The following is a 12,669-nucleotide window of genomic DNA, read 5'->3' as shown; positions in this document are numbered from 1 at the left end:
TGGTAGTAAATTTTGAATCAGGATGCTCGCTTCTCACCGTAGCAGTTTACCTCACGAGCTCAAGATCACAGGCTGACAGGCGTTCTCACAGCTGAGAAAGCACAACCACCAATTTACCACGACCCAGTTGGATCTTTTATCGAGTCCTTGGGTACCTGATACCATCACATATTATAAAGCTAGTGCACGACTGAGTCGTGCGAACGCTAGTAGCCTAGGCAGCAGCCAGCGCGGTAGTGAAGCGTGCAGCGCGCGGCGGCGCGCGGACGACCGGGCGCAGGTACACATCCTTCTTCCTGTGGATCACCACGCCCGTCTCCTCCATGTTCATGTCGCCGGGCGCCACCCCGACGGGCCACGCCCGTCTCCTCCATGTCCATGTCGCCGGGCGCCACCCCGACGGGGAGCTCCCAGTCGAAGTGGTAGAGCATTGCGGCCAACGCCAACTCCACGATGGCCTGCGCGAACGCCATGCCGGGGCACATTCTCCGCCCCGCCCCGCCGTGAACGGTATGAACTCCAAGTTCGTGCCCGTAAAGTTGACCGCGTTGTTCTGGAAACGCTCCGGCTTGAAGGTCTCCGCGTCGTCGCAGTGCTTGGGATCCCTGCTGCCCAAGCGTTCACGAGCACGTTGGCGATTTTTTTAACAATATTATTTTATTAAAAAATTATAAAAAATAATACCTAAAATATGATATTTACATAAATAAGTATTGGTCGGCACATGAGGTGCCGACTAGGCACCTGTTAGCACTCTACTTGCCGATATACTATGAGTTAGTGGGCTGTAAGGCTTGTCAGCACTCCGCGTGTTGGTATGTCCTGCGTCCTATAGATGATATTAAAAAAATAATTTTTTTTATATGATCTTGGATGTAGATAATCTTTATATAAAAATTATAACCATCAATAATATCTAAAACTTTATGATTGAACATTTTTCTATTTGAACCTATTTAGGTGCCAAAAAATACTTATAAATTTCAGATATAAAAGATTAGATCCTTAATTTATAGTAACTTTTTAGGTATTTAAACATACTTAAATAGAAAAATATTCAATTACAAAGGTATAGATACCATCGACAGATATAATTTTCATATAAAAATCATCTCTATCCAAGATTATATAAAAAATTATGAATTTTTCTTTTAATATTTTTTGCGGGACAAAAGACCCGTTGGACCCTTTGTCCCGTAGACATATAGTATGTTAGCATGCCGATATGTACCTATTTATACAAATATTAGATTTAGTATTATTTTTACAATCTTCTAATAAAGGAATATTATTTTTAAAAAAGCTCCACGTTGGTGGTACCCGAGGACCTCGCATGGCTCTCCACACTCTCTTATGAGCATAGGCGCCGCCGGGTGCAGCTTCAGGGTCTCCTTGATGGGTTTGGCCCGGCAAGTCGTCCTCGGTCACGGCTGACCTCCTTTGGAGCTTGTTGCGCAGCTCGGCTTGCGCCTTCTGCAAAATTCTCGGGTTCCTCACCATCTCCGACGTGGCCCATTGGAGCGTCGCCGTTGACGTTCGGTTCTGGCAAGAAAGAGATCCTAGCAGATAACAGATTGATCAACACTGGAAAATTAGACTGAGTAAGAAGACACCAAAAATGAAGTAGTAGGAAGTGACAATGGAGCATATATATAACGATGGTAGCTTTGACGCCTCCCATGGTAACAGGGATCTCATAACCCCCTTCTGTATCCTCAGCAGCACGTCCAAGATGTCCTCCTCGTCCATGGTCGACCTCCGTTCTTGGTGCTGCCTGATGGCGTAGTCCATGAGCTCGAACATCTTGTGGTTGTTCGCCTCCGCCCGGCGCGTCGTGTCGCTGATGAATTTGGCGAGCCTCGACGTACGACGGGAACAGATCGCCGAGGGTGAACCCGAGGATGAGCTTGCCCACCTCGGCCACGCCCTCCAGATACTCATCCAGCCTCCGAAACCGGTCGCCAATCATGGCGCGCACCGTGGCGTTCGTGACCAGAACGGCGGCGCGCTCGCTGACATTCTCGGCCTCGCCCACCGGCGCGTTCGCGGAGACGACGGCGAGGATGCGCGCGATCTCCTCCTCCCAGACGTGGCGGAATGACTACACCCGCCGCGTGCTGAGCAGCTCCCGGACACCGGAGCATTTCCAAGGGAAGGAAGAAAAGAATTTATATATTGGATGGTCTAGTAATCAATGATGTGTATATCGGAGGTTTATATTAGAGTATTTTATGCAAAAAGAGTTCAAATGGCTCAGTTGACTTAAGATTATTGTAAAAATTACGATAATATGAGCATATATATTCATATTCCATAAAAACCATAACAACAAGAGTATATCATTCGGATATCTTTACACATGATATAGAAATAACATAACTGTAAAGCAACAGTAATAACAATAGACCTCATGTGTATCTCAAAGAACTCACACCAAGCATAAATTATGAATGAAATTGCTCTTAGATTATGTATAACAATTGGCTCCAAGACATTAGATACCTGCTCCCTAATCGTTCAGTTGAACACATCATTGATTAGATAATTACCTAAGTTCTCAACTAGTACCAAAGTCTAAGACACAAATCAAATCAACACCCTAGATAGTACTGCTGTGAAAATAGAGTACACATAGACTCAACAGAATAAGCCAACGCAAGCCTGACAATAGCGAACAGAGCTGAGCTAACATCAATATTCAGAAACAGACTTAGTAAGCATCCTCCAAATCACAACAGCACAGTACCAAGGATGAAAACCAGGTAGCCCTTGCCTCTAAGCCAACAACAGATGTAATGCGATGAACATGAACAGATCAAAACTATACCACCACACAAATGTCCAGGGCTACTAAACTCAGGCTCTAAATACTATTATACTTAGGTAATTAGCCTAACCTCAGAACAACTAATCATCATAGAGCAATAGGCAGAAAGCGGCTCACTGTCCAGAGAAAGGTAGAGAAAAACTCATAGCGAAATTCGCTCAAAATCATGAAGAAGAGAGGCTAGGCACGGCTCACAAGCCGCTGTCCCAGAAAACCTAGCATCCGCCGTTGCCGGTGGCGTGAAGGAGATCGGAGATACAAAGCCAACCACACTGCGATCGGCACGTGTGGGCGAGCCTGGGCTTCACAGCACCGCCTCCCAACACCACCACCTTCCACTGGCGATGCACACAATCGAGCAAGAAGAAGGGCTCGATGTCCAGTCAAGCGCTAGACAAGGGATCAACCAACAGAGAGAAAGATTGTCACTTCTCCTTGTTTCAATCGAGAGGAGACCTTCCAAAGATATAGAAGCCTCTTACCTCATGCACGCACGCCGAGGATTGCTTCCACAACCGAATACGGTTTGGTCTTCCCGATCCTCCACGCCGCACTGACCCATCCACCCGGTCCAAGCCCCATCTATCGGTCACCAAGAGGCCCTGCACCCCTACGGATGAGCATATCCGAGTGGAAGAGACGAGCGCAGTAGCAGGGAGCCGCCGCCGCCCCTAAGAGAAGCATCAGCCGGATCCCCAAATGCCCCATCTCTCCCTAGGGCAGCAGCTCGGCCAAGAGATAGAGTAGCCGGTGGGCTTGGGCCAAAAGGAGCTTGGGTCGAAAGGAGGACTCACCCAGTTGGCCCAAATGAAAATTTCAACATTAAAATTCATTTAAGTGACAACAAAGACAACTCATCGAAAGTCTAGTGATGTATGCTATGTACACCATAGTATTTTACATATAGAAGCATGAAGTGGCTCGGTTAGGCTCAAGACAACACGTCGGATGGTCCGGCGATGGAGTTGAAGGTACACTAGAATGTCCGATGTTCATGCAGGCTTTGAGTGGAGTTCTAACGGCTAGTTTCTGAGGTTGTACTCACCGAATGATCTGGTGTCAGCACTACTGTCGTCACCGGATCATCCGGTGTTAATAATTTTTCTATGCCATTGGAGAAATAGCTAGTTGGTGGGTTTGAGGTTATAAATACCGCTCCACTCAATCATTTGAGGTTGCTAAAGTTCAAAGAAACCCATATACACTTGAGAACACATCCTAGCCATCAAAGTGCTAAAACTGTTCACCCAAGGCGATTAAGCACACCATTAGAGAGTTATTAGTGTTTATAGGCCTAGAGAGAAGAGTTGATATGTGCTACAACCTAGAGAGTGAATCAAGGAGTGATTCAACCATGTACCGAGAGGTACGCCGGTACCTTGGAGTCTTTGTGACTCGTCGGTAACTTGTTGACCCTCTGATTTGGTGTGTATCAGCGACAAGAAGATTGTGCAGGATGTGGAGGCCCTTGTCTTTGTGACTAAAGCTCTGAAGTGAAGACAATGCACAAGTAACCGGAAGAGAGGTTAGTGGTGAGACATCGCCTTTGTGGCTTGATGGATCATAGTGCTTGAGACCTTATCTTGTTGACTTGGTAGCTTAAGAGCCATAATCAAAAGAGACTTGGCTATCGAGAGCATATCCTGTCACATCCTATTTCATAATATGTATTATGCATAATCATACATCATGAGCATCATGCTTAATTTTTAGGCATTATTGATTATTATTAATTCATATGGTTGTTTAAAAATTTCTTCGGGTTATGTTATAACCCGATGTTAGAGTTTTTGTTAATTTAAGGTCTTGCATAGGCGTGTCAGGTGAATCTCTATAAAATGGGTTCATCTCATTTGTAATTGTTGCGCATTTATTTTTCTTAAAATTATTGGAGCACTAGAGCATCCTTGGGTTAATAAAAGGGAGAAGGAGAAATAGGAGAGAAAGAAATGAGGGTGCGTCTGAAATGGACTTGTTTAACTTGCAAATGGGGCTCACCTAGCTGGCCCACCTCTCCCCTTTCTCTTGGACAACAGCAACAACTTCTCTCCACTCTCTCCCTCTCCCAAACAACCAGCAGGAGCAGCTCTCCTCTCTTCCTCAAGCTCTCTCTTATTTTCACCAAAAAAATCCCACCTCAAGCATTTGGATTTGAGGTATGCATGTATTTCAGTTACATTCTCCACCTCTCTATCTCTCTATCTATCCAAGAGTTTCTCACATGTATGAAGATTTGAAGGTTTGGCAAATCATTTTTTCACCTTTGCCCCATTGTTGTTGCAACAACTTGTTTCCCTATTCCCCAAACTTTCTCCTCCGATTTCTCTCCCAACCGAAGGTCACCAACAACCATAAGGACCTTGGGTAAGATCCTAGAACCCTATGGGCGAATGCACGTTTTAGTTGGTTTTTGGATAGGTCTTGGAGCTATGTTTGAAAGGTTGTGAAGCACCACTTCATTCTTGATGAAATGGAGCTAGTATAAGATGTCTGAATGAGCAAGAGCTTGTGATTTGTGTTGGTAGAGTATGTATATTAGGTTTAGAATCTATACATTTGTGTCAATACATGTTTATGTGGGTTAAACTTTAACATGAAGTCGAATCAGTCAAAGAATCATCGAAAAACTCGTATTCTGCTACAACTCAGAGGTTCTGGGTTAATCAATGCAATTTTTAACAGAGAACCCTCGCCCAGAACCTCCGGATTTCACTGTTCATCAGAGGTTTTTCTTTTTATTTATTTTGCTGATAGCTTGTAAATTTTATAGTTAATTCATACGAACTCAAAAAATCATAAGACCAATTGCATTAGCTTCGTATGATTATGAAATACATTTCAAAAATGTTTTAACTCCATAAATACTTTTTGATAATTAATTAATTATTTAAATATGTTTCGGCTTAATTAAATCACAGTTAATTAATATGATATCTAAAATTATGAAATCACTTGAAAAATTCATGTTATGATCAGTTATATATAGGAAAAATATACTTTGGTATGAAAGCTCTGTATAAATTGTGAAGCTCATTTAATCTTGATAGCTAGCTTAATTATGGTCCTTTTCAAACAGACCATAAATAAATCTTTTATAACATGAGCTTTTGTACTTAAATGCATATGATTATTGTTGCATCATATTCTTTACTCATTACCTCATCTCCTGTTATATTTTCATGGCATTTGGTGCATGTATCATAGCACTTCGCCACATTAATTGTGATGCACCGTTATTTCTTTTAGCGATCGACGAACCAGAGAGCGACAAGGGGTATTCTTGAGGTGAAACCTGATTGTGATATTGTATATGAAGCACTTGAGCAAGGCAAGCATCTAAGCATGTTGCACCCATTACTTTAGATCATATGTTATATTTAATTTGATAAAGTATGATATATGTATGTCACGCATGATAGTTAATCGAGGTCGGATTTTTGGGAGTAGATCCTAATTGTTGCATTACCCTTCCTTGATATTGTTATCCTTTGATCCGTTGTAACCTTGGGGAATAACACTTAGTGGTCTAATTTAAAATGAATATGTTATGCTCAGCAAGACTTAGGTCATCGGTAGAAGTCGAGCGATGGTTCAACTATCGTTCTTGAGCTTAGGGATTACTTTTATTCACAAAGACAATGATGATAGAGAGATGTGTAAGTTAGTAAGGAGGAGGCGAGGTTCGGGTAGGCAATAGGGATGGCTTGAGAAGGGAGTCTCAGATGCTATAGGCTTGCTTGAATCGTTTAAGGACCGACCATTGTTGTAGTTGGCTTTGACACTTTTTGTACTTACCACATATCGATATAATGGTAAGATAAGCCGAATACCCTTTGTAGCTGTGACCTTTTGGCTTGTTGGTCTATGGTGTCGTGAGCATAATAGGTTTGTAGAGGTAACGCCGTAAAGATATTGTGGGCATAATAGACTTATAGAGGTATCTAGTTTGCTCGGAGAGTAGTTCTAGCTACCTCCACACTTTTAGACGTAACTAGGGTACTCGGGAGTAGCCCTAGTGGACCTCCGCACCTATAGGTGTATGTTCAAATGGTCGGGATTCAATTGGAAAAGTTTGTCATGAGTAACCTCTTGTGTGTACTTTAGCAGGTAGTACAAGCCAAATGGTTCTCGTGTTATGTGGGTAAAGATGTACCTCTGCAGGGTGTAAGATCAATTTGAATCGCTACGCTATCGGTTATAAACATGTTTCTATCCATTTATATCAATCGTAGAGTCTTCGATATCGGGATGTTGTGATGGTACGTTGGGAGGTGGTTGGTGGTGTTGATAAGAAGTTGATATGATATAAGTTACATCTTTATTATGTTGATGATCTCAAGATACAAGAGTGTTTTGGTTAGGTGTAGATGCTTACACTTGAGTCCAAATCGCTTTTTCATATGAAGTTACTTAATCTTTGTGGCTGAGTCCTTGCTAATTACTTATATGCATTTTTCTTGGAGTCGGGCTATTTATAAGTGCCAATTATGGATTAATTCTTGTGAGTACCTTCGTACTCACGTGTTTTATTTTATTTTCAGGTGAGAAAGATTTAGTTTTTGGTTACTTTACGCCCGCCGATGTTGGCGACGAGCAGGAGTAGTGTTATTCTACTCGTGTGTTGTTATGTTAGGGTGGCGTCTTAGGGCAAATGACGCTACCCCTCTTTTATCGTTATGTAACTTATTCTACTGCGTAGCTACTCTAACAAACGTTTATGTTATGTATTTTATTGTAAAGTTTAATCTACTTCAAGACTTGTAACTTAATTTAATTATTCGCTCTTTATTATGTCTTATGATGATGTGCTTGTTGTAAAGGCATACCGGGACTAACAGAATGATATTTTGGTTAATCATTGTGGGAGTGATTATAAAAAATGATCATCCTAATAATTAGCTCGAATACTATTTAGACGGTCCTCTCATATCTTTTGTGGAGCTTTAACGTGGACTAGAGGTGACATTCATACCATCGATACTATGAGATAAAAATTTCTTATGCCGAGTTTACTCTCTCTACCTTGTTTATATTTCTGCATTTATATTCTTGTAATTTACCTTCCTAAATAAGTTACAATCTCTTTTGAATGGTAAAATAGACATACTAGATAAATTTAGAGCACATTTAGATAGAAATTGATATAGATTTATCTTGTGTAACTTTTAGAGACGAATAAATTCTAAGTGTTCTAATTCATCTTCCTCTTAAGACATTACCTATCCCTACAAAGACATAGCTGTAGAAGGGATAAATATTTCATACAAAATTTAAGAAATTTTGTTCCCCTACGAAATAAGCCTTTTTTTTGGGCAAATTGTAATTCTAGCACAGTTCAAACTTAAGAAAAACAAAAGTTTGCTGCACGTATGCTGGTGCTTCACTGCCGGGATACCTGCAACACTAGATAAAAGTCTCAATGTTTATTTAAATAAAATTATCCGTTTAAAATTCAAATCTATTTAAACGTGCATTTGAATTTTTGAACAAAATTTCTAAAATTTTTATGTTTCGTTATATTCTTGGGTCCTAAATTTTTTGACCAGACCGAAAAAAAAACCCCCTAAGGTGTAGAGCTATTTCTGGTTGTTTTTTTTTTAAATATTGGGTGTTTTCACCCTTGGTCACGCTAGGGCTCCAAGCTTGGTTGTGAGCAGTGTGCTCTGGTGCCTTACCACTGTTGTCAATTTTGGGGAATTTTCCTTTAATTTATTTATCAAATTTGTGAAATTAAAGAAAAGACAAATTTGAAAATAAAAGTAATTGAAAAAAGGTCGACGGTTAGCTAGGCCACTGCAAAGGCCCATGGGCCGATCAACCCTGTAGGCCCGCCCGGCCATGTCCTTGACCCTATCCAACTCCCTTGTTAGGGTGGAGATGAGAGGGAGAGAGTGGTGACGGCTGCTGAATGGCTAGTCCTCCCTAGCCGATTCGAACCTCTCTCCTTTTAGAAATAGGATCAGGTCCCTCCTCTTCGCCAACCTCCACAACACGCCAACCTCCTCCTCAATTCCTCACTTCTCTGGTGAGCTTCACCTTGATTCCGGCAGTTCGTGCACTGCTCGCCCCTTTCTCGGTTGCGTCCTGTGTTGTCGGGCTCCTTGGTTGGTGCCTGATGGCATGGGCTAGGGTTTCTACAGTGGCGGTGGGTTGGCTCCGGTTCTGCTTGGTCTTGCACACTTTCAATTTTTTTTAAAACTAAACTAAGCGTGCTATTTTAAATCAAACTTATGATTTTATCCCTTTCATATAAAGGAGATAAAACGGGAAATCTTTGCCATCCAATTTTATTATAATATCATATAGTTTAAGTGGTAGGATTTTTTTCTAGGACTGTTTTATCAATTCATTTTCATTCCATTTCTACCTCTGCTAAATTTGAACTTTTGTCACTATGTCGCAGGGCGGTGAACTCATAGTTGCGGCACTGCTTGCGGTCCGCCGTCCTTCTCTAGTTTGGTAGTTTCGTGGTCCTCCCACTCCTTCTTGTCTTGCTGCTCGTGTTGCTTGTGTGCATGCTCGTGTTGCTGTGGTCGTCAGTCTTCTGTCCGGTGATGGTCTTCGATTTTGTCATGCCTGTTGTGGTGCGGTGTGCTGCTATTGTTCTTGCTATCCGCCTTGGCCTGGTGCTTGCGCCCTTGTTCTGTTCAGTGCCCTCGTGCTGCTCAGGTTGTTGAGGACAATCCCCTTCGACGGAAACGACAGTTTTCGTATCTCCATTGACCTACTACCGATGATCCTTAGTTATGAGAGGCATAATTGGTTTTCTGGGATAGGACGATCTCGTTCGCTTGAGCCTTCTTTATGCAGATAATCTGTGTGCTGTGAGTTACCCATTGCATTACATAGTTTTTAATATTGTGCAATATGCTATTGTTTGTGAATTAGGTGAGATTGCATGATCGTGGGTGGTTTTGTAGTCTCGATGACGGTAGTAGCCTAGTGAGACTTAGGCGTGATAATTCATTAGGGTTTTAGTGTTGCTCTGGTTAGCAATTTTTCAATTACTTTCTTAGACTTGTTAATAGCCCTATTTAGCAAATTACATGTGTTAGGACTATTTTATTTTATTTATTATATGCAGTAGTCATTAAAATTGTTCCCTGATAATTCTGCTGTCATCTAGGAATTTATTTGTTGGTCTAAAACCCTAAAATTTGGTAAGTAGGAATGTCACGTTAGTCGAGGATGAGTGATTGCCAATTAAGCGATTGGAAGGCTGTCTTAGGCAGAAACCGCTTTTTTGATAGCAATATTCGTCAAATTAGACATGATGATGTTGTCTCTCTCTATGTTGTTTAATTGCCATGCTTAATTATGCCTCGATATGAGTAGCTTATTTATGTTTATTAATGCTTCTGAAATGCTCTTGTTCATGTACCTAATATTTACATATGGCAATTACTTTATGCAAATGCTTGTTATATTTGGCATTAAATATCTAAATAATATTAGAATCACGTCGCTTATTTCTTCCAATATCCAACAACCTCCACGTTCTCGCAAAGCACAACGGAACAGGTGGCTCACGAGGTCAGCCGCCATAGAGTGCCAGATTGTCCGCCCTAAGGATCTTGCCATGCACCAAGGTCCAAGTGAAAAAATTGCATTTGGTCTCATCGTGACCTATCATGTAGGGCTCCGAGTTGATCTTGCCATGTAAGGCTCCGTGAAAAAAATGCATTTCGTAGCTTCCGCAGCGCTGGGCAAGACAAGCCGACTTCGCCAAGTATTCCCCGTTGCAGACTCCAGAGATTCGGTAGGGGATTGATAAGCTTCAACCTGTCCACAAGGAGACGAGCCGCTTACAATGGAAACTTCCTTTTCGTGCGTTCTAGCTATATATGCATGCGTCGTCCAAACCTATTCCTATGCCATTAAACGGATCAGCTGTCCATTGATCTCATGGAGCAGCTCGGGAACTCCATGTGGCTCTTCTTGGCTCTCCTCCTCCCTCTCGTACTTCTCAAGCTCAAGAGGAGTGATAACAATGGCCTGAGGCTGCCGCCGGGCCCGTGGCGGCTGCCGGTCATCGGCAGCCTCCACCACCTCCTCCGAAGCTCGCTCGCCCACCGCGCCATGGCCGACATCGCGCGCCGGCTCGACGCGCCCCTCATCTACCTCAGGCTCGGGGAGATCCCCGTGGTCGTGGCGTCGTCCCCGGACGCCGCTCGCGAGTTCATGAAGACACACGACGTCAACTTTGCCACGCGCCCGTGGAACACGACCATCAAGATCATGCTGGCGGACGGGGAAGGGCTGGTGTTCGCGCGCTACGGCGCCCTGTGGCGGCAGCTCCGCAAGATGAGCATCCTGCAGCTGCTCAGTGCCCGCCGCGTCCAGTCGTTCCGCCGCGTCCGGGAGGAGGAGGTCGGCCGCGCTGTCGCTGCCATCGCGGCGTCCCAGCCTGGCGAGGCCGTGAACGTCAGCGAGCGGATCGCCGTGCTCATCGCGGACTCGGCGGTGCGCACCATGATGGGCGACCGGTTCGAGAGACGGGAGGAGTTCCTGGAGAACTCCGCGGAGGCGATAAAGATCACCGGGGGCTTCAGCCTCAGCGACCTGTTCCCTTCGTCGAGGCTCCCAAGCCTCATCAGTGGCACGGAGCGTCGGGCGGAGGCGAACCACCGTAAGCAATCCGAACTGATGGACTGCGCCATCAGGCAGCACGAGGAGCGGAGGGCAGCCATGGCTGCGGCTGCAGACGGCACCGTGCAGGAGGATCTAGTGGACGTGCTCTTGAGGATACACAAGGAAGGTGGCCTTGAGGTGCCGCTCACCATGGGAATCATCAGGGCTGTCATCCTTGTAAGTAACTCCTGCATGTCGATCTGTGTACGTTTTGCTTGGCCTGTACGTACGTGCAGTGGTTCAAGAGTTCATACAGACTGAGTCTTCTTGTTACATATATAGGACCTTTTCAGTGCTGGGAGCGAGACATCGGCGAATACGCTCCAATGGGCCATGTCAGAGCTCATAAGAAACCCAAAAGTGATGCAAAAGGCACAGAACGAGGTACGCAACAACCTCCAAGGCAGGCCAACAGTGACCGAAGATGACTTGGTCGACCTGAAGTACGTAAAGCTCGTCATCAAAGAGACCCTAAGGATGCATCCGGTGTTGCCGCTGCTTCTCCCAAGGGAGTGCCGGGAGTCATGCAAGATCATGGGGTACGACATACCTAAGGGCACTACTGTATTTATAAATGTTTGGGCAATCAACAGGGACCCAAACTACTGGGACGATGCCGAGGTGTTCAAACCGGAGCGGTTCGAGGCTAGCACGATCGACTTCAAGGGCACAGACTTCGAATTCACGCCGTTCGGGGCGGGCCGGAGGATGTGCCCTGGTATGGCATTTGCGCAGGCGAGCATGGAGCTCGTACTCGCTACGCTCCTGTACCACTTCGACTGGGAGCTACCTGCCCGGATGCCGCCGAGCCAATTAGACATGACGGAGGAGATGGGCATCACCGTCCGAAGGAAGCATGATCTTTACCTGCATCCAGTTGTCCGTGTACCCCTCCAAGGTGCCCCCTAGCTCCGTTACATGTCTACGCGGCCAACGTTACCGACATGAATAATGAGGTCATGTATATGGATGTACTGTGTGCGAGTCTGCAAACAAGAAACATGTTAGAATTTCAGTACCGTATTTCACAAGTATCAGGTCACGACTTGGCGCCCACGTCGCGTTTATAGGTGACTCAGGCGGCTCCACGTTGCTCGGCGCCACTGTCGCCTCTCATCTCCTCCCCACGTCTCACCGCCGCCAGAGCCGGTTGCTGGAAGCCCGCACAGTGGCGAGGACGATGGCGGTGGGGCTTCCCTCGATGGGGTTCT

At 44.6% G+C, this 12,669-nt stretch overlaps 1 protein-coding gene and 1 pseudogene across 1 annotated transcript; one reads left to right on the top strand and one right to left on the bottom strand.

Annotated features, from left to right (window-relative positions):
* Window positions 1-206: 206 nt before the first annotated feature.
* Window positions 207-3,535, bottom strand: LOC133917384 (ent-isokaurene C2/C3-hydroxylase-like; annotated as a pseudogene).
* Window positions 3,536-10,629: 7,094 nt separating this feature from the next.
* Window positions 10,630-12,491, top strand: LOC133918501 (zealexin A1 synthase-like). The gene is made up of 2 exons (XM_062362404.1): window positions 10,630-11,635; window positions 11,741-12,491. The coding sequence occupies exons 1-2, from the start codon at window positions 10,733-10,735 to the stop codon at window positions 12,365-12,367; spliced, it is 1,530 nt and encodes a 509-aa protein (XP_062218388.1). The 5' UTR covers window positions 10,630-10,732; the 3' UTR covers window positions 12,368-12,491.
* Window positions 12,492-12,669: the final 178 nt, after the last annotated feature.

Source organism: Phragmites australis, chromosome 5, assembly GCF_958298935.1.
Source record: "Phragmites australis chromosome 5, lpPhrAust1.1, whole genome shotgun sequence".
NCBI classification, from domain to species: domain Eukaryota; kingdom Viridiplantae; phylum Streptophyta; class Magnoliopsida; order Poales; family Poaceae; genus Phragmites; species Phragmites australis.
This window is presented reverse-complemented; position numbering and strand designations above follow the sequence as displayed.

What these genes read in the sequence shown, in the direction of transcription:
- LOC133918501 (XM_062362404.1), top strand. Translation starts at nt 10,733, where the DNA reads ATGGAGCAGCTCGGGAACTCCATGTGGCTCTTCTTGGCTCTCCTCCTC. An exon ending in TCATCAGGGCTGTCATCCTT is followed by an intron (nt 11,636 to 11,740) that starts GTAAGTAACTCC and finishes TTACATATATAG; the next exon opens with GACCTTTTCAGTGCTGGGAG.